At 40.5% G+C, this 27,959-nt stretch overlaps 1 protein-coding gene across 4 annotated transcripts in view; it reads left to right on the plus strand.

The window, feature by feature from the left end:
• The window catches only part of NOX4 (NADPH oxidase 4), a 113,924-nt gene that overhangs the window by 35,997 nt on the left and 49,968 nt on the right, over nucleotides 1–27,959 (plus strand). For all 4 annotated transcript variants that reach the window (XM_065632560.1, XM_065632568.1, XM_065632585.1 and 1 more), the window contains exon 12: nucleotides 13,385–13,445. In XM_065632560.1, coding sequence (XP_065488632.1) covers nucleotides 13,385–13,445 — 61 coding nt within the window. The remainder of the gene's footprint in view (nucleotides 1–13,384; nucleotides 13,446–27,959) is intronic.

Raw genomic sequence — 27,959 nt, forward strand, 5'->3', positions numbered from 1 at the left:
AATATATTAGTGTCTTACAAGAGAATTCACCTTTTCTGCTATGTTTTTGGAATTTCTTGCATTGGCATGCAGTGATTGGCAGTAAACCTCATGGAAATAACCTTGCGTTTTGCAGATGTTAAGTTCTTCAGAAGATGTGCTGGGTCCTTTTATGTGGTCTCTGCTGAATCTACTACAGAGCCAATGCAAGCCACAAACTCCTTCAAGCTGCAATTCAGACAGTTTGGCTACCAAAACACTGGTGTCTACTCCTAACACCTCATAAAGCTTGGTAACCTTGTTGTTTTACTAGTGTTGATTCACTGGTGGCAGAAGAAGGTAGGAAACAATTACATCACTTTGTATGGAACTTAGATTGTGACAGACCTTCAAATAAGGACTAGACCAAGAGGTGAATTCTTCTAAATTTGGAGATGGCTCACACCTGAGGGTTGGTGGAAACTTCTGCTCTGCAACAAACATCCACAAATGCAGGATCAAATGATCTGTTATGTCAAATTTGTGACAGTTTTGGTTGTTACTGCCTGCTGTCATGCCCTTGTTTCCCCTTGGAACTGAAATCTATGTTGCACAAAGATAGGAGATACTGTTCTGCTTTTGTGGTGTGAATTCAGAGCTCACTTAAACTGCAGGCTGAATAGCTTGAAGTTTAAAATCCCCCTTTCTGGTGCATGCAAGGAACAGTGCAAACCATTCTAAACTGTTCTTCCAGTGGGTGCCACCTCTAAACTAGAAGTAGCACCTCTGAGAAGAGGAGAAAATTAGTCCCAGTGGTACATGCAGTTGAGAACGGAATCTTTCATCAAAGCTTCTTTACCGCTGCCCTTTACAGTGGTGGCCTTGGAGAAAAGCATAGCAGGTGCTGTGATGATTGAATGAGTTAGTTTACAGTATACTCTTTGTTGAAGGTGAACTGCTGATGGAAAAGCTTCATTAAGTTTTGTTTTATGGCAACAACAGAGATCTGATATTTGGAAGAATAATTTTTTCTTTTTTTTCAGCTAAAATGTTTGGTCTCAAGGGATTTTCCTCTTTCATTTCTGACAATTGTGTGTGTGTATAGCAGATTATCTTGTCAGGTATTTTGACACTTCACCATAACAAGATATCTGAAATATTACTTTAGCACTCAAGACATGAGACTTTAGAGTTTCATGCATTACATGTAGACACCGAGACAACACCTCCTCTGCACGGGCACTCTTGTCGTGCAAAACAGACAAAGGGGAGTGCTTTCGGCTAATCTGTACTTCTGTAGTATGAGGGCGAGGGACTCTTCCAAGAGACACTCAGGACAGGAGCCAAACTTAAATCCCCTGAATCGCATTATTGCATTGACTAGAGAAGGTGCTAGAGTCAGCCCTGGGGAATTGCTCTCTGGATGTTGTGGGTGCTGGAGAGGCGGGAGGCTTTAGGAGTTTCTGGGAACTGAATTCTGCACTCTCTAGTTCTTGTCTAGTGATTTCGGTCACTCAGGCAAATAATCCATATTGAATTTCTCTGAGGTTCAGGAAATCATTTTGTTGGAAGGGATGAAACGATAAATCTTTGCTCACTAAGATCAGGCTCTTCAAGCAGAGAAAAAGCATTGCCTGGTCTGCATAGGTCAACTGTCACTGACTGACTTTATGTAGAGGTTTCATTCCTTTCTCCATCATTCCTCCTGTCCCAGCACCATTGGTAGGATGTCCCCTCCCCTCTCGCAGTTCCCCTTTAAGCATCCAGAATACCTTTTGGAAACAGTTAAAACCCCACCTGTTATTAAGATAAAAGACTTAATGTGAAGATGTTAATCTGCATTGTCAGAAGTTGACTGTCAATGTAGAAGGAATATCACCTCTTCTGCTCCTGTGAACAGTGCAACCTTAAATATTTTGGATAAGTGCCTTCGTACTATACTCATATCTCTAAAGCTGTCCAGGGCCTCATTTGTCATTCCAAGAGAATATATCCTGAACTTGATGCTGTCTTTTCAGATCAATACTGTTTTAGCATCGAATTTGTCCCTCTTTGACTTTTTTTGATTAACACATACATGTATCCAGGATGCTCTTGTTGATACTCAGAGGGAACTTGCATAAATGCTCGTTGAGCTTTCTCTGCCTCGCTGTTTAAGACATACGCTGCATATCCACTGATTAGTAACTTCACGAGATAGAATTAATAGAGGCAGATGGCACTGAATTGGCAGATACAAAACAAAAAACCAAAGCAAACCCAAAGCAAAGATCTCAGCTTTATATTAGTATTAGTGGCTGCTTCTTCAGATCCTCCAAAGAGTTTTGGCTCTTCATTCAATGTCTAGATTCTAGTTCTGGCAGCAGCTAAGCAGAGATCAACTGCCCACAACAGGTAATTTGAAACTTTCTTTGAAACCAGAAACTTTCTCCTGTGTTATAATGTGCTCTGACCTTCCCTGCTTCGGTGCTGCATAACAAATCTGCTTTTAGATCCCATTGAAGTAGAAGCTGAATGACTATGTTAATAAAAAGCTCCAAAAAGTTCTGCCCTTTTGGTGGCTCTCCATCTTGTTGCATAGGTGGTTAATTTGAAGCAGATCACATCATGAAGAATTGTAGTGCGATGGAATCTTTTTATAGATTCGGTTTTCCTTGTTACATCCACACCTCTATTAAGTCCACTTGGTATCTGGATTTAAGCATGACAGGACTACAGGCTGATGGCCCTGACCTGTACATTTGAATTTTTGGGCTTGATGTCACATCAGAAAGGTCTCAGCAAATAATACACGAGTCTAAACAATGTCACAAGTAACGCATTTACTTTTGTAAGGGAGAACCAGTGTTTTGTAGAGCGAACGTTGTCTTTATCCCTGGATAATCCAGAGTTCATTTAAAATCAATGAGAGTATTAACAGTCTAGCAGTAAAATTTTAGCTCTGAGCTTATTTTAAGCAAGAAATTTTGTACTGCGCAAGGAGCATAACTGGAGATGATGGAGAAACACATGTCCTGTACTGTAAACTTGAGAAATAAACTATCCACAACTGGAGAAGCCTAGGGGCCAAATTCTGAAATACTTCATTAAAAAAAAAATTGAAAAGTTGTTGGAAGTTTGCCTGAGTAAAAAGTATCTAAGGACATCAAGAGCTAAGTTCATACTGACAGATAAATACAATAAAAACAAAATCTACTATGATGACATTCTAATAAGATTTGTAAATAACTTGTGCAAATGGTTATGAAACTTGGCTTTATGAAATGATTTACAGAGCATTTAGGGGAATGGAGATATTGTGAAGTATCTTGCTGGCAAACTGAAGAAATCCCTAGAGCTTGTCTGCTCTTCATAGAAGTAGAAAATCTAGCAGCTGGTTGACAAAGAATTTAAGTAAAACAAAAATGAATAGATTAATATTTCAGATGCCTTCAAGTACTTCCTTAGACTTGTTTGTTTGGTTTGGTCTTGGGCATGATAGTTTTGAGGTCTGTATAAAAACCTTAAGTAAACTTTCATTTTCATTTAAACTTATAAATCTGACTCTTCTGGATCAAGGGAACACAGACATTTAAGTTCAATAAATCCTGAGTCCTTCAGGAGATACTTTAAACAGAAACTGTCTCCCTCTCATGAACAGGTTTTTTTCTGATATTATGAAAGTAAATTTACAATATATAAAAAGTATCTACTTAGTTTTGCAGAGAAGGGTGTTTTCTCCCATCAGAGATAGTGCTTCTAGGTTAACTGCTAGGTCAGGTTAGGGAAAGGTCTAAAAAGTATAGGAGAAACTTCAAGATGAAAAAAACAGTCACCACTTTTAAGCATAAGTACAATTAAGACACAGACACAGTATTAAAGCAAATGAAGTGTCATGCTTCTTGCTATCTTAAAATTAAAACCAGCTGACTGGCTGGGATCTGTGCTTTAGCCTGGTAAAATACGGTGTGTGCTGGTAGGGTAGTTTGGAGAGACACGGCATTCCTTGAGATGTTGGTGATCCAACTAGAAAATCTATTGATCCTTTGATGGCCTTTTCCACCAGTGCCACACACCACTGGGAGAGAGTCTGTAGTTTCTGCTCAGGGATGATGGAGAAGGAGCCTTTTGTGCCCTTCAGTTTCCTTGGTTGTGCATTTGTCAACTCAGGGCAGTGTTGTTTGCCAACAACAGCCTGGCATGTATCAAGGGCAGTGTGGTCAGCAGGACTATGGAAGTGATCGTCCCCTGTACATGGTGCTGGTGAGGCCCCATCTCGAACACTGTGTTCAGTTTTGGGCCCCTCACTATAGGAAAAACAATGAGGTGCTGGAGAGAGTTCAGAGGAGGGCAACAAGGCTGGTGAGGGGTCTGGAGCACAAGTGTGATGGAAGCGGCTGAGGGAGCTGGGGCTGTTCAGCCTGGAGAACAGGAGCTGAGGGGAGAACTGATCGCTGTCTGCAACTGCCTGAAAGGAGGTTGTAGCATGGAGGGGTTGGTCTCTTCTCCCAAGTAACAAGGGATAGGACAAGAGGAAATGGCCTCAAGTTGCACCAAGGGAAGTTTAGATTAGATATTAGGAAAAACTTATTCACAGAAAGGGTTATTGGGCATTGGAACAGGCTGCCCAGGGAAGTGGTGGAGTCACCATCCCTGGAGATATTTAAAAGGCATTTAGACGAAGTTCTTAGGGACATGGTCTACTGCTAGATTTAGATTATGGTTGGACTCAATGATCTTGAGGGTCTCTTCCAAGCAAAATGATTCTATGATTATGTGTCTGCACACCTGCATGCCCTTGGAAGACTTGGAGAGGCAACCTTGGGCAGAAATATAGCTCTACTGACATTCACTCCTTCAGGGATGAAGGCTTGCATCCTGAGCATCCCATAAGGCTTTTTCCATCTAGCTAGCAACCTGAAATGCATAAATTATATGGACTGATTGTTGCTAGGATGCAACCATTTTTTCTATGTTATAGGGAATTGGATTCTATGATTCTTATGAGTGTCTTTCAACTTGAGTTATTCTATGATTCTATGAAACGTAATGTGTCTGCTGGGAATGAAAGGGTAGGCAGTAAGTTTTTTACCTTGGTTAAGGTGCAGAAGCAATGACATACTGACTAGTCTGTAGAAGTGTATCTTTGTAGTGCATCTGTTGCTGCAAAATTTTGTGGGATCAGGCTATTCCAGACTTACTAAAAACCAATGAAGTTATTTCATATTATTTGTTCAATATAAGCAACATTGTATGCATTCTATATTTGCAACTATTGGTTTATTTACAATCTTAAGGGACCTATTACAGTAAAGAGTCATGTTGTGGTGCAAGAGTGAAATCAAGGAACTTGATTGAGACTTTAAGAAAAAAGTTTTGAACACTGAGAGTAATTGAACAACTGAAGACTACAAGGAGTGAGGTACCAAGTGCTGAACTATGGACTCACGGGAGTTGATGGGTGTGGGTTTGTGGTTTATATTACAGAAGTTAGACCCCAGATGACCAGGATGACCCATCTTGTCACTGCAGCTGACCAGTGATGCATCTTGAGCATCTCACAGTGTTATGGTGTGTTTTTTTCCACTAGCAAGACTGCAGGTGTTTGGGGTTTTACAACAAGGAGTATAAGGGGCTGGAAAGTGAAAGGGAAAAGTGTTTGGCATATGTTTCTGCAGCTGGGCTGCTGGCGAGGAATTAGCACTGCAATGGGAGGGCTCTGGCTGAAGCAATGAATATTCAAGGCATGATGGCCTCAATTTGTTCATCCAGACACTCTTGATGCTTAAATTATGTTCCATGGTTAGGATTTCCCCACATTCAGAGATGTTATGATGTCTGCTGATGTCTGCCAGTTAAATTAGGATGGCTGTAAGGTCAAGTCTCTAACAGGGAAGGATTTTAGGCAAAATCCAATCTGTAAAGTAACCCAAAACAGAAAAATGAGTAGAGCCTTTTTAGACAATCTCCTATCCTTTGAGGCAGAGATGTGTTCAAAAGAGGAACTCCTCAGATCAACTTTTTTCCTCTGAAATTTGCTTCTGATGGGATTCATTAAGTTAAAAAGGGTGGCCCAGTGTAACAAAGTTCACCTCCTATGAGTAAGACTGAAGTCTAGCTACTACTTTTTGGCTACATTTATATAGCATGCCTATGTTTGTCATCACTCCTCTTCATTTTCTAATGTCAGGATGAATCATTTTAGGAATGTTTATATCAATTCTGTATGAAACCAGACAAGCTACAGCTTACCAAGCTTCTGAGGTTCACAATTTCTTGTCAGTTGACAAAGCTGAAAACCATTTTCTCTTTTTCATTTTCTTTTTCATTTTCTTTTTCCTTTTTCTTTTTCCTTTTTCTTTTTCATTTTCTTTTTCTATTTCTTTTTCTATTTCTTTTTCTTTTTCCTTTTTCTTTTTCCTTTTTCTTTTTCTTTTTCATTTTCTTTTTCTATTTATTTTTCTTTTTCCTTTTTCTTTTTCCTTTTTCTTTTTATTTTTCATTTTCTTTTTCTATTTCTTTTTCTTTTTCTTTCCCTTTCCCTTTTCCTTTTTTCCTTTTCCTTTTTTCCTTTTCCTTTTTTCCTTTTCTTGTTTTTCCTTTCTTTTTTATCTTTTTCTTCCCCTTTCTCCTCTTCCTCATCCCTTTTTTCTCTCTTTTCTCCCTTTTCTCTCTTCTTTCTCCATTCTCTTTTTTCTCTTTCCTTTCCTCTTTCTCTTTCCCTTCCCCTTTCTCTTTTCTTTTTTTTCTCTTTTCCTTTTCCCTTTTTGCTTTTTTCCCTCTACAGGAGGGTTAATAAGTTGCTTATGTTTAATTCTTTCCCCCTTTCCCCAGCTCTGTGTCTTTCCCACACCTGCTAAGTCTTCAATGTGTTTTTCTTGATCTGTGTAAGGGCTCATCTGAATCTGGATCAAGGCTGGGCTGACCAACTGGGTTCACGGTGCAGCTGGTTCATCCTGGCAGACTGGCAGGCATGCCTCATATCATGGTTTTTCCCCCAAAATGAAAGTCTTCTTTGAAGAAGTTTCTCTTTAAGCAAACTCCACAATGAGCTTTTAATTCATAAAATCAGACAATGGATGAGATTCGACTTTGTTCTTCCAGCTGTGGCACAGATCTTTGTAAGTTTGGGCACTATTCAGACCACCGAGTACAGCACCAACACAGATGTTGGTGTTTACTGTGGTGCATCAGCTGGAGAGCAATATCTCCACAGGAACTTGTAAGGAGCTTTACTTGCAGAGCCACATGGGAGCACGTAACTTGGGCATCCCTTTCATCTCATTTTTTCTGATAACAGATATTCTGCAGTGTTATCGTGGTGTATGCATCAGCGCTGTAGTCAAAACCCGACATCTCTCTAAAGATTCTTCACAGTTCTTATGGTCGAGATGTACAGAAGAACTGGAAACTTTCAGGAATTAACTATTTTCTTGCTAGTTTGCTGTGGACTCACCCCAGCTCCCTGCACCCCAAGGTCTAAAAAGAGCATTGCACAATATTTCAATAGTATTTAATAACATTAAAATTATTTCAATAAGGTTTGTCCTGTTTCTTGTTCTGGGCAGCATTCTTGACTGTAAGTAGGTACCAGTGATGCTAAATATTTGCAGTATTCTGAGCTGGAAACACAGATGCTGATAACATAATTTTCATTTTCTGTATGTTGTGCTCTCATATACACAGACTTCTCCACTGCTCATCACTTGCAGTAGATTTTTATACCATATAAAGTGGGTGTAAAAGATTACCACTATGATCTAACAGTAATTAGTTCACTCACTTTGTGTTCATATAAAAGCAAAGGATAGAGAACCATGGAAAATCACGTTCACTATGTAAAACTGATAAATAAAGTACATTTCAAGTATGTATTAATCTAGTAATGCATTAAACATTAATTAAAATATTTGGATTATTAAAATTATAATCTATATTTTATCTCATATAGAGATAAATAATAGACCTACAGCTATTGATGAGTAATTAATTTGATGGTTTATAAGCAGAAAGTTCTCCAGGGATATCTGCAAATTCCCTATGTGATAATTTGAATTTGTTCTTCAAGTTAGCTTGAAAAAAAGGAAAAAAATATAAGGAAAGGTGTTTTTTCATTAAGATATAGAATGATCTGTATTTCCTAAGTTTTATCTCTGTATAAAATACTATTCGCACTGCTTTGAATGTGAAAATACATACAAAAATAAGATAAAAATAGGCATTGTAAACTTGCTCACATGTGATTAACAGCTCTGAGGAAATCTTACAATCTTTCAAATGCTAAGAACATAGTTTTGTTTCTCCAGGGGTGTAAATCTGCACAGCTCTGTTAAATTTAACAGAATTCCTTTGGTTTTCAGTTGTTTTTGGAGGATGGCCAAATGCTGGCAGATAACCTTACTAGCATAGACAGCCCAACCTGTAAAATCTTTCACTTTTAAAGGTATAGATAGCTTCACATAATTACAATATCTGCCACAGTTAATTTGCATGCCATAGTATTTTAGTCAAATGAGTGTTGCAAATGGGATTCATTTAACTCTTCAAAATGCGGAAAGAACTACTGAAAAATTTACCACGTGTGAAATTTGTTTAACAAGACTAATGTGCCTTCTCATTACAGGCTATTCAAGTTAGTGATTTACCTGTTTGGAAAACATTATTTAAGGAAAAGGAACTAAGAAAAAGTATTTTTTTTATTTCAAGATTGGCTAATCTTTCAATTTGTACTTGGGCAGTGTACTGGACAATATGGAAAAAAAAAAAACAAAGGGCAGCATGCGTAGTACAGTTAATAGTCACTGGATTGTTTCTTAGGGCTCTCAGATCAAAAGGAGCAGAGGGAAATCCAAGTACTATTTGCCAAAACACATTCTAAAATCAGTTTTAATTGGTTTTGGTCACAGCTTCAGAGAGGACACCCTGCGTTGCTGAGGCCACTTTCACAGAATCACAGAATCACAGAATGTTAGGGACTGGAAGGGACCTCGAAAGATCATCCAGTCCAATCCCCCTGCCAGAGCAGGAACACCCAGATGAGGTCACACAGGAAGGTGTCCAGGTGGGTTTTGAATGTCTCCAGAGAAGGAGACTCCACAACCTCCCTGGGCAGCCTGGTCCAGGCTCTGGCACCCTCACCGTGAAGAAGTTTCTTCTCAAATTTAAGTGGAACCTCCTGTGTTGCAGTTTGTCCCCATTGCCCCTTGTCCTATCATTGGTTGTCACCGAGAAGAGCCTGGCTCCATCCTCCTGACACCCACCCTTTACATATTTATAAATATTAGTGAGGTCGCCCCTCAGTCTCCTCCAAGCTAAAGAGACCCAGCTCCTTTAGCCTTTCCTCATAAGGGAGATCCTCCACTTCCTTAATCATCTTCATGGCTCTGATATGCATTTAGTTGACCAAGGCTTATGTACTTATTGCCTTTCTTTCCAATTCAAGAGGGTGCTTCAGCGTGTTCTTGACTTCACAGAACATAAACATATATTAGTTTAAATGTGTGTATGAGCTGACTGTAAGAAAGATCGTAGAATCATAGTATCATAGAATCATTTTGGTCAGAAGAGACCCTCAAGATCGTTGAGTCCAACCATTAACCTAACTCAAGCAGTGAACCATGTCCCTAAGAACCTCATCTATATGTCTTTTAAACACCTCCAGGGATGATGACTCAGCCACTTCTCTGGGCAGATCTCAAAGCAGTTATTTAGCTGTATGGTGTTTTAAATATGAGTTATGGCAAATTGAAAGTAAAATAGATGATCAGAGACTTAGATATGTAAAATGGAAAAGAGTGTCATAATTCACAAGATTTTTGATACTGTTTCTCATAAAATCCTCATAGAGCAGTTGGTGAAGTACAGAGTAGATGAATGGGCAGCGAGGTGGGTGGAAAACTGGCTGAATTGATGGGCTGAAAGGATTGTGATCAGTAGCATAATGTCCAGCTGGCATAGTACCTCAGGGTTCAACAGTGCAAATGAAACAGAACTGGGAAGAGTGGTTGATACACTAGGTGTTTGTGCTGCCATTGGAGGGACCTTGAGAGGCTGGAAAAGTGGGCTGACAGTAACCTCCTGAAGATCGTGAAAGGGAATTGCCAAATCCTACCTCTGGTAAGGAATAACCCCAGGTACTAATACATGATGGAACTAACTGGCTGGAAAGCAGCACAGCACAGAATGACCTGGGATTCCTGGTGGACGCCAAGTTGACCATGAGCCAGCAATGTGCCCTTGCAGCAAAGAAGGCCAACTGTATCCTGGACTGTATTAGGCAGGGCATTGCCAGCAGGTTGAAGGAGGTCACTCTTCGCCTCTGCTCCACACTGGTGAAATACATCTGGAGCTGCATGTCCAGTTCTGGGTTCAAGAGAAATGTGGGTGTACTGGAGCACGAAGGGCCATGAAGATGATTGAGGAACTGGAGCATCTCTCAGATGAGGAGAGGCTGAGAGAGCTGGAACTGTTGGAGGAGCGAAGAAGTCAGAGCCAGACTCTTCTCAGTAGCGCCCAGTGATGAGACAACACAAACTGAAATACAGGAGATTCCATCTGAACTTAAGGAAAAAACCACTTTTTCTATGAGGGTGGTACAGGTTGCCCAGAAAGTCTGTGGAGTCTCCATCCTTGGAGATATTCAAAACTCAACTAGACACTGTCCTGGGCTACCTGCTCTTGCAGACCCCACTTGAGCAGGAGGATTGAAGTAGCCAGTCTCTAGAGATGCTTTCTAGTCTCAGCTATCCTACAGTTGTGTGATTTCATGAAGAAAGTTAAATATATAAGAGGATAATTTCTTTGCACTTCATTGCATGTGCCCAGTGGTCTGTTAATAACATGGGAAAATTTACTCACCTTTGTGATTAAACTTCTGAAAAACTGTCTTAGAATATTTCCTTAAGTTTCTGGAATATATTCTCTAACAGTCTGGAAAAAGCTACAATTCGGAGACTAAATTGTGTTTAGAGAGCTGAGATAAAATAAGTGTTTTGTGCAGTAAAAATGTAAATTCAATTTTCGAAGTTAAAATTACAAGTTCATAGGAGGGTCTTAAGTAGGAAGAGGCCTCTGGAGATCATCTGGTTCAAACTTCTGATGCAAGGGCTGTAGATTAGGTTATCTGAGGACCTGTGAAGCTGAGTTAGCAAGAGAAATTGCACCATTTCTCTCTCTACTTATTCCATGATGAAGAATATTTTCTTATGTCCAGATGAAATTTCTCCTGAAGCAGCTTGTGCCTCTGTCTCTTGTCCTGTCGCTATGCATGGTGGGGAAGAGAGCATCTTCATTTTCTCTATAGCTATTGTTTAGGTATTGGAAGACACCGATCTCCCTGAGCCTTCTCTTTTGTGGGTTACGCAAACACATTCCCTTTTGACTTCTCTTGTATGTCAAGTTCTCCAATCCTCTCATCATCTTCATGGCCTTTTGCTGGACCATCTACACTGTAGATTCTACAGTCTTTCTTTCTGCTGAACTGGGAGTAATTCACTTTGTGTAGCCTAGATGATGGGCATGTTTCTTCTGGTAAGACTTAGCAACACAATAAGATTTTTCCAGAACTCTCTGAGGAACTCTCATGCCCAGTTATAGGTATCAAAGTAGGCTTCCCAAATTCCAGAGAGAAGTAAAAGTCTTTGTTATTGGACAGTTTTTTAAAGTAGAGCAGAAAGGAGCTAGTCACAAGGGTAATGTGAAGGATAACAGGTTTAAACCTATTCTGACAGGAGACAATGTATATTCTGCCATTAACTTTAATGGAAGAAGGGAATGACAGACAATTTTATAGATGTGCTGAACTGGGACTGTGCATAGTTGGACTAAGGAAATCACTCAACTTCCTGTGAATCACAGAAAGGCCTGGGGCATCCCAGACTGATAAATAAACTCTGCTAAGGGCCCTTACAGAAGCCCACAGGAGAACAGATCTTTTTGCTGCCAGTATGCAACTTTCTAGCTGAGGGGCCACTTAGCTGCTCTTGTATGAAGAATTGGTCTTGATACCTTTGTTGGAAGACACTGCAACTAGCCGTGGCAAATACTGGCCTCGTTGTGTGAGGTTTGCCTCCCTTTATGCCTTTTTTCAGAAGGCTAAGACTTGCTGAAATAGTTCTGACTGTAAAGTTTATGTACCAAAATTTATAGGAAAACTTGAAAGGTGACAAGGAATTAAATACGAGTCTGTCGAGTAATCAGTACTCTTAGCAAGAATGCTCTTCCCCTTCAGGAAAGTGGAGTGGCTATCTAGGACATTGTATTTCCTCTTCTAGTTTTGCCAAGATGTAGTGAATACCAACCTTTTATCTGTGTCTGCTGCTACATAAGAAACTGATGGGAAATGATCCTTAGTCTTGAGGCCAATGGTTTCCCACTTCACTACAGACTATCTTGGGAACGCTAATGACAATGGTCCAGAACAGAGCCAAGAAGTGTCCTCACAAGCATTGTGGATGATTGAGTGTTTGGTGCTTGGATTCACTGCCTGGACCTCTTTTATTTATAATATAGATGTGCTCCTTGAATTTAAGCACTCTCCTCAGAATTCATATTGGTCTGTAGCAGTAGAAAAAAGAAAGACAGGAGTGTCATCTGTTGGATGTTGGATTTATGATGAAGCTTGGATCAATCATTAACAGGTTCTAAGAAAGGCGTCAAAACTCAGTAGTAATATATTCTATCAAAAAGAAACCAAAGGTGTTGGTTTATAGAAGGAAAGTGAAGAATCATTTTTCGAGGGATAGTTGCTTGTCCTGTTTATGTGTGAAACATTTGGTGTTTTTTAGATACCATGGTGTGGATAAAACTGTAAATAATATCATTCCTGTCTTCATAGTCACAAGTAAGTAGCCCTGAGGTGAGGGCATAGGTGCAGAGTGAGAGATTGGTGACTGCAAAGTGATTTTTATGATGTGCCATGCAATCTGGTGTTTTCCTTTTCAAACTCTAAGCTCTTGTGAAGTGCAGCAAAATCTAGCTTTCATTTGGAAGAAAGCAGAAGTTGAGTGAGAATGATTGGCTGGAAAGCATGTGCCCTGACATTCAAGAACCAGAAGTCTCTTAAATGCCTTGATTTAGGAGTGTATTGGTTCCTAGTTTTTGAATGTAGTGTCAATAGCGGAGGGAGTATTTCTGTAGTGTATCCTCAGTTGGTATCATTGCTGAGTAATGCTTAGTCAAGTGGCTGTTCCAAATCCCACTCCCAGACGAGCTGATCACAAGCTCCTCTGTGATTAGAAGAAATGGTTAAGACTGAATGTAGACCAGCTATGCTCAGCTTCCTGAACTCTACTGATGCTAGACTTGCTTTTTAAAAGGTATAGCTGCTGGTGTAGCTGGTCAGGAATGACCTATTTACACCAGGTTCTGTCTTAACAACTGTACTTTGAATGATTTTGTTATTTTCTTGTTACTCAGAAGTGGTCCTTAATATATTTAATATTTTTAGTGCCCTACAGATACCAAAGCAACGTTTGGGGTCCACCTTAAAGTAGTAGGAGACTGGACAGGTATGTAGAAAAACAATTCATTTTCAGAAACAAATACCTTTACTTGAACTGTTATCCCTTTCCAGCTTGAGCTCAATTGTACCTTTATTGTGGTATATTCTTACTAGAGATCGTACATGCTCGTTTTCCCAAAGTTGTTTTTATTACATTATTGATGCAAGTCTTGCTTTATTCAGATGAATATCTCTTCAGATTACATGTTTTTCCAGCTATTAATACTAACAGATCTTCTGATTGCAATGTAATAATTTTCAGTGTTCCTCAGTTTCTGCCTCTTTTTCTTATTTTTTCGGTAGCCTGCTGCCCTTGTGCAGTGCAGTGCCTCTGTGCGTGGCAGTGTCTGCAGAAATGCTGAAATGTGCAGCTCCCAGATAACGGGATTTTGATGCCAGCAGTTTGCATGGCTGCCAGGTTAATTAAGACCTATGGTAGAGTGAGATTACATGTTGCTTTCATGTTCTTCCATGCTCTTCCATTGCTCTTTGAATGTCCTCCAGACAGCGGTGTAAGCCAGGATTCCCCACAGAGGAGAATGGGAATTTGCTGCTCCCTGTGACAGTTGTATACTCAAGTGATAGTTGTCATTATTCCTTGTCGGCTGACTTTCTTCTTGCTTAGCACAGCATTTCCTTTTAAGGAAGACAAATACACAACACCGTTGTGTTCATTTCTTATGAAGCAATGTTTTCCATGTTAATTTGTATCAGCTCGTGCTTTTGTGGAACGGAGTCAGATGAGTTTGTTGCCCTAAAAGGGATTAGACCAGTTCAGGGAGGATAAATGCATGAACGTCTGTGGAACTTATTGATCTGGCAGCATACTTGGCCGTGGAAGTTGCTGAAACTTTAATAAGAAAGGTTGGGAGCGCAATACCATATGCACATATTCTCCATAATCACCCTGATTTTCTTTTTTTGCTTGAAATATGGGCCTAGTTATCCTCTGGTCTGCCCCAGTATGATGCCTCTTTTATTGTTAAGTTTCATTCCTACCTGGGAGAGGACAGTAGGCTGTTGGGATAAGTGGGGTGGAGAAGTGCTAAATGAGTTATCCAAAATAAGTGGCATCTCTGAAGTTTCGTGATTGCCTCTGTGGTGTGAATTACTCTGTGTTAGCGTTTAAATGTCGTTCTCCCAACTCAGTATATATATTCTCCACTGAGAGGCAAGTCTGCCTAGGTAGGACTGTATGAGATTGAGGACACTGCCACGTTACAGAGACCATTCGTGGTCTGAGTTTTGCTCAACAGGGATATCTCTCCGGGGTCAAATGTGCTGTTGAGAAGCAGGCATTTTACTCAAGCCCTTTATGCTGCATCTGTACCGTGGAGCCCTGTTCTCACTCAGTCCCTTAAGCTCTGTGACAATTAATGGTCTCTAATCCGCTGACTGTTTGAGGGAGGATTATTATATTTGCTACATTCCTTATAATCTTTCTTAAGTGTGCTCTAATGGCTGCTTCTGCAGCCAGGATATTGGGCTGGAGGAGTTTTTATGAGACATACTGTCGTTTGAGCTCTTTTCATGACCTGTTCTCTCAGCCTTTATCCTATTTATTCAGATTCTCTTTTTTTATCACGTTTTCACATTCCTGACAGATTATGCCTGACACCAAAGAGAGTTAACAATTTATTTCAGAAAACTTGATTACAAACCTAAATTTAAAAGGATGCAAGAAAAGCGCAGATATGCTGTGAAATGCAAAGAAGAACTGGTTAGTTTGAGACATTTTTCTTTGTGCTGGCTTCAGCTTCTGCTGCCTGCACTTGGGAGATGTGAGGGAACAATTTTCTGCCATTAGCTGTAAGGACTTGAGGGAGATACCACTGCTGGCAAAACAATTCTGCAAGTTATGTTTTGGGTCAAGTCTCTGACACCAAGTCTTATGTTTTGCAAATTCAATAGAATACCTCGTGGCCTTAGTGACTTTGTTTTGTAGGCTGGAAAAGCAATGCATGTCAAGAGAAAAGATAAGGGGTAATAGAATTGTCAGCTCCTGATGAGAGGTTGCTGTTAACAGAAAGTAATTTATTGTCCATATCCCAGTGCATATAATTTTAGATATCCAATAGAAGAAGCTGCAAGATCTGGCTTCTGAAAAAGGCAGCCACTCTAGAAATAGTTGTTTGCATAGGAGCAGATATTTAGTAGATTTTCAGGCAATACTTCTATTTGCTTTTTAAAGGAATTATTTGAATAATGAAAAACACAGGACAGAAAAAGTAGGGAAGAGGGGAAGAAACCTCAGAAACAGTAGCTCTGAGACCTTTGCACACCAAACAGTAATCCAGGCCCCTAAGTGATGTATTTCTCACTCCATTGAAATCGAATGGTGCTATCTGAGCTTAGATTTGCTGAGAACCTGCACTTGTCAGAAGCAGATTTGGATAAAGGCACAATATTCTCTCCCGTTATGTAGGCAGCAGCATTCCTTTAGACAAATTTCCAGTACAAATCTGAGCTCTTTCCTTTCTAATCTGTGTTGTGGTGGTATTAATAACTGTGTTTTGCTTAGATTTCATGTTCATCACAGAAAACAGAGACACACAGGCATGGGTATTGCTGTAATGTGCCCACAGATGCCTGTGTAGCAGATACTTTCACTGGCAATACTTCCCATGGCTCCCTTTCTGGACCTCTGACCTGTTCATGTGTTTAGTTTAGGACGAGATGAGCCAGGCCCCAATCACGCCTTTTTCTCTTCATTGTAAAGAGAGTCTAGATATATATGTCACTACCTCAGAGGTAGCTAGTTTAGTTAATTGACAATTAGTTGTGATTTTTCCCATGTAAAGGTCCTTAACATGATTTTTCCATCTTTTGCCATGTCTACCTCCTTAAAGTATGGCTTTGTGATTATGTAATTACTGTTCTTGTGCTGACGTGACTACTTAAGTCAGCACCTGTTGTATTAACAAAACATTTTGTGGCATTGGGGTGGTTCGTACTTTTAATGCAATTATTTTGTCATATTACAGATGTGAAACCTGTGGCTGTAGACCACAGCTCGATTAAGATGTCACGACTTAAACGCATGAGTTACGATGGGTTTACAGTGGCTGATGTATGGTAATTGCAAACATGAAGCCCTGCAGGTTGGGTTAGCCCTGTGGCTCAGCGCTAAGTTGTAGAATCATAGAATCATTTCAGCTGAAAGAGACCCTCAGGATCATCAAGTCCAACCATGAGCTAACCTAACTCTGACACTAAACCATGTCCCTAAGACCCTCATCTAAACGCCTTTTAAACACCTCCAGGGATAGTGACTCCACCACTTGCCTGGGCAGCCTGTTTCAATGCCTGACAACCCTTTCCATGAAGAATTTTTTCCTAATAGCCAATCTAAATCTCCAAGTCAGAGTGTCTTCTTCTGAGGCTGCCTGGCAGTTACTGCAGCTGAGCTGGTGGATGGCAACTTTAAATCCTACAGTAACACTGAAGTCCCTGCGATGGCTTGTGCACAGCTCAGAACAGTGAGATCCGTGGATTAGCTATTAATAATTAGCTGATCCTTTTACTAGCCTCTCCTCTAAACACTTATTTTGTTCTGCTTCTCTCATATCTCTGTGGTCACCTGCTTCTCCTTCAACTTTGAAAAAATTGTTGGTTTAGTATATACAAAAGGGTGTTTTGCAAGTTTTTTTGTCCCGCTTACTGCCTGCTTTGTCTTCAGCATTGTCATCTATCAGCCTTATGCTTCCTCTGTCCTTGCTGCTGCCCCAAGCACTGCTGCTAGTTTAGTTTTAAAGCTGACATTTCATCTGGCACCTCTGGAGGGAAAAACAGAGGCCAGAGGCCATGCCTGGTGTCCAACCACTTGACAGCAGTGAAAAAAACCACAGCAGTTTATCAGGACAATGTGTCTCATTCGCTAGACAAACTTCAGGGTGTGAGACAGAAAGTGATATTGATGATGTCAAAATAATAGACTTCTGAAGCCATACAGCATGTTTTTGTGGAAAACAAATACACAGCACTTCGAGGTGTTAAGGTGAACTGCGTGCCTTAAGGCAATAAAACACTGCTGTTATGTTGCAGTGTGTTGCTGGTACAAATTGATGTGGGACTGTGTTTAAAACATTGCTGCTGTCTGCGATCTATGGGAATTTTTATCTTGTAGTGACATCATCCTGCTGTGTAGTTACGTATAATCCTAGACACGTTCACAAGCCTTGTCCACCATTCTGAGCAGCGTGGTATTTATTGTGGGGATGCCATAGGAGCGCTTTAATACCACCCATTGAATCCGAGACCTCTGTCCTAGAGGTTACTAAATGTCATCGCAGCAGGAGGTGTTGATGTGTGTGGGAACTCTGCAGCTAGAACCAGAACAGACAGATCACAGGGTACCAATCTGCATCACCCTAGTAAACTCTAGGTTTCATCAGAAAATACCTGTCTTTGCTTAATTCTTCCCATTAGAGATGAGGATATAAACGGTCACCAGGTCATTTAGGTACTGAGTCTCTTATTTTGAATCTGACTTGGTATGATGTGATTTTTTGTCAGATATTGCCACAGTCCTTTTTCTGGAAGGTCCAGATTTGGAGCAGGAAGCTTCAGGGAAAGAGAAAAAAAAGGGCAAAACATTTTTCAGTTAAAAACAATAATTTTCCAGAACATGGCAAATTTATGAAAACACGTATGTTGCTTAACTCCCTATGGACTAAAACCTGAGATGGCAAGAAGTACACACCCCAGATTCCTTATTTTTCAACAGAAAAAAATTTAAGGCAGTTGTTAAGATTTTGGAAGCTGACTAAGTTTTTTTTGCATGCTCACAAGAAGTGCAAGCTCACCTTCTAAGGGGCTCTGAAGGAAGATTGCTCTAAACTTGCTGGGCTGGGAGTGTGTCAAATTGTTTAGTAGTATGTACGTGACCTTGTTAAGCTCTTGCAGCTCCTGGTTTATAGAAAGCCTGAAGCATCCCAAGGCTCGCTGTGCATTGCTGCACTTAGCTGAAGTTTATCAGCAAGTGTAGGAGCTAGCAAAGAAGCAATATTTTATTTTCAGTAACCCCAAGGACAGTTTCAGAAATATTGAAGTAGTGGATCATTCACTCAGTATCTACTATATTCTTAGTATATTTTGGTTCACACTGGAAGAATGTGTGAAGCAGAAGATGACAAGAAGGAATAATAACACTACAAAGTCTGCCCGCAGGGTGTGACAAGGTTGTCCCAGGATCACTGTAACTGCTACTGGGTTTCTTTAAAAATATTTAGTCATTGGTGATGAAGAGTTGGTCAACTCTTGCTTTTACCTCAAGCTCTGTTTGATTTAGGCCTTTTGCATTCCATAGTAACATGTACTTTGTTGTGTTTAGTTATTCCATGAGATTCCTGGCAGGCTGTAAAGGCGTTAATGTTGTGGTACTGTCAGTTGTTCCAGAAAAAATCGATGTGTAGTTTTGGAAGTAGAAGACAGAGATGAAAATAGATGTTATTTTCCCCTGTTAGATTTTATTACTACTGATTCTTACGTTGTCAGTGAATCCTACTTACACTTCTGAGGGAGATATCAGAATATAGTGCTAAAAAGGTTTAATCATGTTTCTTTATTATATAATATGACATTAGTAATAAAAGTAATACTGTTACATTACTGGGAGGTTAAAATGCCTAACAATATAATTAGCCAAAGTGTGCCATAAGAAATACTTGTTTTATTCTTTATTGCCATTAACATTCATTAATTATTAGATTTATGACTGCAAACAATCTCAGTAAAAGACAAAATTAAGAGAATGGAGAAAAGGAGAGAGAACAGATTTAGCTTCCTGGCTTGATGCTGAAAGCTCCTTTGCTCTTTTTAAAGAATTAATGCTGAAGATGAACACGTCTGAATTTTTGACGTTAGAGCTGGATTGGTTTACATTAGTTGAACTCCAGCTGACTTACTGTCAGAAAGAGTATAATTTGAGTCAACTCTGATTTGAACAGTTAATGAGTTTTACCTCTACAGGGAAAAAAGGTTTTTAGGTGAGAAGGTTGTCTTGGAAGAAATTTTCTCCTCTGGAGGAGGAGTTCTTGCTTCAAGCATCCAGTTATTTGTAGTCTTCCACCTTTTGTGTATCCCAGGCTCTTCTTAATAATGTAATAATTATAGAAAATTATATGGCTGAATGATGTAAATTATTTTTACCCTTGGATGTAATACACAAAGGATGTGTGGATGTTGCTGTAGTTAAGAACTGATCCAAGAATACAAGGTTGAAGCATTCCTTGCCCTGCCTCAGATGTTTTAAGTACCTTTATGAACTACAGGAATGAAGCCTGTGGAGCACATAAGCATGTATCAGCTGATGGGATCTAAATGAATGTAGTGAAAACAGCAAAAGGTGCTTTGGAAATGGAGTCACAAGATAGAAAGGCTCCAGGACATGTATTTCAGTGGATGTCCAGGCAAATTTCTGTATTTATAATCACTATTTATATGCTGTGTTTGCCTATTGAAGAAGGCAGAGTAGCTGTTCTGAAGATACCTGTGATTTACCCAATCTTGGCATAGTTTCAGCATTTTTCTGTCAATATTTACTTACGGATGCTTAGGAAACTCCCATTCTTTTACTTTCTGTGCAGAGGAACACAGTTGTTTCAAGTAATGAATATACAAAGTCTCAGTGGACTTTCGGGTTCCTTTGCGTGAGCAGCTTTAACAATCTCAGGTGCATGATGGTTTCCAGAGAAATGGGAGAGTTCACATCAAAATGCCAGCTCTTCATGCATGCCTACACTTCCCTGGGGGAAATAGTGGACTCCTTGAGATGCCATTCAAATTTTGTTGAAGAATCCCTACCAAAACATCTTCTTGCTTTTCTCCCAGTTCAATGAAACTTCTCCCTCAGGGACAGAAAGAAAATGGAGACACACTTCAGACTTGGAATTATGAGTTACCACAATTTAACTAACAATCGTGAGTTAAAATATCTTAAAAGTAGATTTGGAAGGTTTGTTTTTGGAATCCAGGTGGGTTTTTTTTGTAAAAATGCTCTAGTTTTCAGGGAAAAAAAATCAGATTTGGAACACTAAAAAAATAGGGAAAACTTCTGTAGAAACTGTTGATATTTATAAACTTTACAATCAGAACAGACAGTTATCTTTATGCACTCCCAACTTCCTCATGATGGTTTAGAATTTCTTAGAATAATTTCTACATAGAAGTTAACGTAAGTCAAAGCCAGACCTTGGGGTTAAATGAGTGTGCAGATTTTTCCACTTCAACCTTTGGATGTCTGTGGGCTCTTTAGGTGTTGTTTGTGCAAATGAAGCTCAACTTTTTGACGATGTCATAATTTAGTGGGTTTTTTCCTTTTTTTTTTTTCTTCACCTTTCCTCCTTCATTTAACGGCAAGAAGCACCACTGCAAAATGTGTGTGCATTTTCATTGTTGCCTCTTTGTGTGCAAATACTTACAGAAATTGAGTGTGGCACCTTTGAACCTTCTGTTTGTTTGATCTGTTGTGCTAAGTCCAGGTTTTGAGACCTTGCATTTGTCTGGCTCTTTGCTTTCTGCACCCTCTCCACTAATGTTCCTTTTAAATACAGAAGTGGGCTTGCTTTACATCGATTTGGCCTGTGGTATAATTTAAAGTATAGATCTCTTTTGCCATAAAGACCACCAGAACTGGTGCTTGCTGGGGTATTCAGAAGACTACCTGTCATGCTACCTTGTATTGCTCCATATTCCTTGGTCTCGCCTACCTGTCTACTTAATTCTACAGGTGCCTTGTCTAAGCTTGGTCAGGAGAGGGGACGTTATTTACTTGGAATTTGTTCTGTGCTCAGCACAGGACAGTGATAGTGCTTAATTAATATCCCACAACATTGCAAATGTCATCAGGATCAAAAAAACATGATCAAATGACATTTTCACCCTATTTACATATCTAATATTGTATAGTTCCTTGCTGGCATGATATTAGTGCTGAAGCTATCCTGTCTCCTTTATTGCATTATTTTTTTCTCCTTCATTCTGTAAGTGTATTTACCCACCACTTTTGCCAGCTGCAAGTCATGAAATCATAGAACAGTTTGGGTTGGAAAGGACCTTCAAAGCTCATCTAGTCCAACCCCCTGCAATGAGCAGGGACATCTTCACCCAGATCGGGTTGTTCAGAGCCTTGTCCAGCCTGATCTTGAATGTTTCCAGGGATCCTTACCCCAAACTTCAGACTTCCTTGAAACAGCAACTGGTCATTCCAAAATCTCTTCCTATTCCAAGATGCATTAAAATAAGTGAAGCAAATGCTGCACCCCAAATTTTAACACGATTTTCCTATGGCCCCTTCCAACCCAGCTTTCCATTGGTGTGCCACACACACCTTTGTGTAGCTCCATCCAGTCCTTTGACTTTTGTTTACGCATTGTTTCTCTGATTCATCAAGCTCTAGCTGGACAATTTGGGTTTTTCTATAAGGAAATACAGTCTCTTATCCATGAATTCTAGAGGTGCATCTTGTAGCTACAGCTCTTCTCTGCCCCAGTCCTCCCCTGGAAATCTGTGCCATTAAATCATAAAGGTTATTAAAAAAAAAATCTGTCACCATATGGTTATTGACTGCAAAAATAGGATCCCTGTGGAAAAAAAAAAGAGTATATGACAGCTGCAGAATTGTTGTATTGTAGTGTTGTGTTTTAATGTAGTCCAGTACTGGACTATGAACCTAGTGGTCCCATATCTCAAAAAGGTGGATACCCCAGTGCAAAACACAGATGTGGGAGCAAGTTCCTAATGGGAATGGAGTCAAACTGCCAGGGCAATCCATTTTTTGATATAAAGGCATCGTTTTGTGAGTGTCAGTTGACTAATTTTTAATTGAAACCCAATTTTAAAATTTTTATCAGGCTTTGAAATTCCCAAAGAAAGCAAGGCAGAAATGCTGTAAATACTCTATAAAGTTTAAGATGCTGCAAGGTAAATGAATTGCTAGAGTGCGTCCAAATTTTGAGTGAAATTTGGAATGATGGTTGCTACGTGCGGAACGTGGCATTTCTTAATGAGACAGATGACTCAATTATCTCAGTATTAACTAAATTGCTGTGAGGAGAGACTGTAGGAAGGAATTTTTAGGCTGGAAATCACTTTCCAAAATGTGAATGGGTTTGCAGCCTTGCCCATTGTGCTACGCGGAACAGAGTCATTGCTGTGACATTGCTGTGACAGCAATAAATGGCACTTTGGTATGAAGGGCAGCAGCTGATGGGCTGGGTGCAGCATGTATTTTGTTTCACTGACATTATAACCCATATTTCAGCTGCTCAGGCATGTTCTTGTTCTTCCTCTTTTTCTTTATTTAAAGCACTTTTTTTTTTCTCAGAATGGACATAAAGTGACAGAGCTTGTTTCCAAAAGGATATCATGATACTTCTTGTTTATATAGTTTGTGACACTTGTAGCAGATTAGATCAAAGTACACTAAAATGAAATAATATTCCATGAGGGGCAAGTTTTGCAGGAAGAGGTAATATCTTTTATTAGAGCAACTGAAACAGAAAATAAAAAAAAAATAACAGGCACTCTTGCAAGCATGCAATGCCTTTAATGGGTTTGACAAAGAGGCAGCAAAGTCAAAGCAAAGAGCAGGGAATGAAAAGTTTGTCCTTGAGAAATATAAACAATAAAATTGCTTGGTAAATGAATAGAAGATACCCCTTCCACCACTCCTCCCCCTCCAGCCCCCAGGTTTTTTCTTAGGTTGATTTACCTTTTACATGAGAAATGTTTATTTCTCAAAAGCTAATGTGGTCAAAAATACTGTCTGAAAGCCAAAAATATCACTTATAAATGCTCGCCCCGCTGCCTCTTAGGATTTGCACGTCTCTGGCTTGCTTTATCTTCTCATGGCTAGATTCCCAATTTAGGGTGTATTTGCCGTAGTATGCTGTGGTCTCACTCTCTCCTGGAGAGAAAAAGCACTTGAATCACAGCAGATACAGCCCAGCTGGCAACTAACTGGGAAAAGAGATGGGCATGCGAGAGAACACCACTGCGACTTGCATGAAGTGCTGCATTTTATTTATATATACGTGCCCACACACATCGCTAAACTTTAAGCATTTGAGTGTGTTTTTTACCTTTTTTTTAAATCCTAAAATCTCAGTATCCTATGTAAACCAGATTTTAATTTAAAGTGTTTGACCATCTATAGAGAGGAAAATTTAGACAATGCTTTGTGCAAAGCATCACTGTGTTTTTAGTAATTTGAAAGGACTCTGTCCTGTATGTAGGAGCTGATAAACAGTGGGTGGCTGCTTGGATTTGTAACTTACCTGACAACAGAAAATTTTAAGTTATGCTGTAATAAATACCATGCCCATGAGTAAGAGAGAATGCTTCTCTGCTGGGGAGAGAGCCTGGAAGGTCTGTGCATCCAAATATGCACATTTGTGTTTTTACGTATGTTGGACAAGAGAGGACTCAGTGGAAGGTGGCATTTACTGAGGGCTGCTGACACATTTTTCTGTGTTGAAGAGGGATTTTGGGGAGAGGAAGAGTTTCAGAGATTATTAGCTGGTTTGAATTTTGCTGAAATGGCTGCTGTGATAATTTTACGGTACTGTCATTGATAACTAGCACACCTACAGCCTCCAAGAAGCCTCCTTGCGTTACATAAAATGAAAATAAGTCAGTGGGCAGTTTGTGCACTTCATTGCAAGAAGCAGTTTTAAGGACTACCTCTTCCCATGAATTTAACATATTCCCTTATTCATTAAGCACACTGTAAGTGCCATTTCCTCAAGGAAAATGCCACAGACACCCACGCACATTTTCAAAGCCAAAGCTGTGATGCTTTGCTGTGCTTTGCCAAGTGGCTGGTGCCAGCCTGACGGCACAGGGCTTTCCCTCAAGGATTTCGCTTGCACTGTGTTAGCCGAGTGTCTCTTGAGCTTAGCTGTGACTGGTTTGAAAAAGGAAAGATTTATAATTAAAGGAAGGCATTTTTATAATTTCTGTTATTTGATGTTTGCATCTTTTTAATAGGTTGAGGGGATTATGCTAATTATGCCCTGTTATTTTTTCTCAGTGCAGTTTCCAAATAAAGCAGCGTTCCATTGATCCAAAAAATTGTTTCTTTAAAAGTCTCACATACTTCTCAACACATATGTACCAGCACATGCCATTTCTGCATGAAGAGGTTTTTATCATTTCTGTACTACTTTGTATTGCTGAATTTGTGGTGGTACATCAATGCATTGCTATATGCCAGGTCGTGGCTGGTAACTAGAAGAATCAAAAGACAGTTATCTAATGACAGTTTATAGTTGTAAGAACTGGCAAAATCACTTTTTCAGAAAAATACATGTCAAACCATTTCCTCACAATGGTGTGAGGAACTATGTGATCTAAATCACGTTAAACCACTGGTCTTTTGTTCTAGAAAATAGTTATCAATGGAGTGCAGTAACATTTTCAAGTTGTTCTCTCCCATTCAAGGCTGCGAATACTTCTTCTGTTGACTTGAGTAGTAACAGACTTTCTGTCATGTAAAAACATGTCTATTTAGTGTTTCGTTACATTCATATCATCATGATAGTTGAAAGATGGAGATGATGATCCAGTAGAAAATCCTGCAACACATTTTAAGGGAAGTCTACTCAGGAGCTAGTGCTAAGTCAGCAAATATATATATTTCTAAGAAATTGTTAATTAAGAGTAAATGAAAACTACCCGGACTAGGTTATATATAGTAACTTATGTTCAGGGAGTGGCATGGCTTAAATTCTGAAGAATTACTTCTCTAATTCAGATGTAAGAAGAAATAACAGAATTGCTCACAGCATGGTAAAATTCAACAAAACTTTTGATACACTTCTTCATACACTTGTGTGCATTACATTTTGTCACGTATCCAAAAAAAAAAGAGCAAAACAACATCTAATGGCTCATTTCATTTGCTAGTCATTCAAATGATTTCCTGCTAAGGTTTTGATATTGCCCTTTGAGAGATGTTATAAGAAATGGAGCCTCAGATGTGATTAGATCTTTGGAAAAAATGTACATTTCTTCCCAGTGGATCATCCCCAGTTGACTAGCAAAATTTATATAGAAAATAAGATCCAGCTGAGCTCTGATCGCTTTATCCTGTGTTATGCTCCAGTGCAACTAGTGCTAGGAGTGCTTTCAGAGAACTTGTGTGTGTTCTCTGAAAGACTCAGGCAGCTGAAAACACAAGAGAAATGATTTTTTAATATAAATGGAGTCCCTTAATACCCTTTTTCTTCTTTTGTTTCTTATTTGGAGCTTTGTTCCTATTATTTCTAGCATTTTAGTTTAGCTAAGGAGTTGGCTGGGCAGGCGTTACCCCACAGGGTGTATATCAGCGCCGTTTTCACAGAATCACAGAATCACAGAATCACAGAATCACAGAATGTTAGGGATTGGAAGGGACCTCAAAAGATCATCTAGTCCAATCCCCCTGCCAGAGCAGGAAAACTTAGGTGAGGTTACACAGGAAGGCGTCCAGGCGGGTTTTGAATGTCTCCAGAGAAGGAGAATCCACAACCCCCCTGGGCAGCCTGTTCCAGTGTTCCGTCACCCTCACTGAGAAGAAGTTTCTTCTCACATTTAAGTGGAACCTCTTGTGTTCCAGCTTGGACCCATTACCCCTTGTCTTACTGTTGGTTGTCACCGAGAAGAGCCTAGCTCCATCCTCGTGACACCCACCCTTTATATATTTATAAACATTAATGAGGTCACCCCTCAGTCTCCTCTTCTCCAAGCTAAAGAGACCCAGCTCCCTCAGCCTTTCCTCATAAGGGAGATGCTCCACTCCCTTAATCATCTTTGTGGCCCTGCGCTGGACTCTCTCCAGCAGTTCCCTGTCCTTCTTGAACTGAGGGGCCCAGAACTGGACACAATATTCCAGATGAGGTCTCACCAGGGCAGAGTAGAGGGGAAGGAGAACCTCTCTGGACCTACTAACCACCCCCCTTCTAATACACCCCAGGATGCCATTGGCCTTCTTGGCCACAAGGGCACAGTGCTGGCTCATGGTCATCCTGCTGTCCACCAGGACCCCCAGGTCCCTTTCCCCTACACTGCTCTCTAATAGGTCATTCCCCAACCTGTACTGGAACCTGGGGTTGTTCCTGCCCAGATGCAAGACTCTACATTTCCCCTTGTTATATTTCATTAAATTTTTCCCCGCCCAACTCTCTAGCCTGTCCAGGTCTCGCTGGATGGCAGCACAGCCCTCTGGCGTGTCAGCCACTCCTCCCAGCTTGGTGTCATCAGCAAACTTGCTGATAGTACACTCAATTCCCTCATCCAAGTCATTGATGAATATATTGAACAGTATTGGTCCCAGAACTGACCCTTGAGGCACTCCACTAGATACAGGCCTCCAACCAGACTCCGCCCCATTGATCACAACTCTCTGGCTTCTCTCCTTCAGCCAGTTTGCAGTCCACCTCACTACCCGATCATCCAGTCCACTCTTCCTCAGTTTTGCCATGAGGATGCTGTGGGAGACGGTGTCAAATGCTTTGCTGAAGTCGAGGTAGACCACATCCACTGCTCTGCCATCATCAATCCACCTTGTTACGTCTTCATAAAAGGCTATGAGGTTGGTCAAACACGACTTCCCCTTGGTGAAGCCATGTTGACTGTCCCTGATGACCCTCTTATCCTTGATATGTCTTAAGATGGCACCAAGGATAAGGTGTTCCATCACTTTCCCAGGGATGGAGGTGAGGCTGACCGGTCTATAGTTGCCCGGGTCCTCCTTCTTGCCCTTTTTGAAGACCGGAGTGATATTTGCTTTCCTCCAGTCCTCAGGCACCTCTCCCGTTTCCCAAGACTTGGCAAAGATGATGGAGAGCGGTCCAGCAATGACTTCAGCCAGCTCCCTCAGCACCCTCGGGTGCATCCCATCTGGACCCATGGATTTATGGATGTCCAGATTGCTTAATTGCTCCCTAACCCAGTCCTCATCAACTGAGGCAGACTCCTCCATTGCCCTGCCTTCCTCTGGGGCCTCAGGGGTACGGGGCTCCTCAGGACAGCCTCCGGCAGAGTAGACAGAGACAAAGAAGGCATTCAGTAATTCTGCCTTCTCTGTATCTTCTGTCACCAGGGCACCCACCCCGTTCATCAGTGGGCCTACATTGCCTCTGGTGTTAGTTTTATCTGCCATGTATTTGAAGAACCTCTTCCTGTTGTCCTTGACCCCTCTCGCCAGGTTTAACTCTAAGGAGGCCTTAGCTTTCCTAGTTGCCTCCCTACATCCTCTGACAACAGCCTTATATTCTTCCCAAGTCGCCAGCCCCTCCTTCCATGATTTGTAAACCCTCCTCTTCCACTTGAGTTTGCCCAGCAGTTCCCTGTTTAACCACGCAGGTCTCCTGGCTCCCTTCCTTGACTTCCTGCGCATCGGGATGCACTGATCTTGAGCTTGGTAGAAGCAGTCCCTGAAAGTTAACCAACTATCTTGGGCGCCTTTACCCTCAAGCAGCCTTGCCCACGGGATTTCCTCCAGCAACTGTTTGAAAAGGCCAAAGTCGGCCCTGCTGAA

Source organism: Caloenas nicobarica, chromosome 1, assembly GCF_036013445.1.
Source record: "Caloenas nicobarica isolate bCalNic1 chromosome 1, bCalNic1.hap1, whole genome shotgun sequence".
NCBI classification, from domain to species: domain Eukaryota; kingdom Metazoa; phylum Chordata; class Aves; order Columbiformes; family Columbidae; genus Caloenas; species Caloenas nicobarica.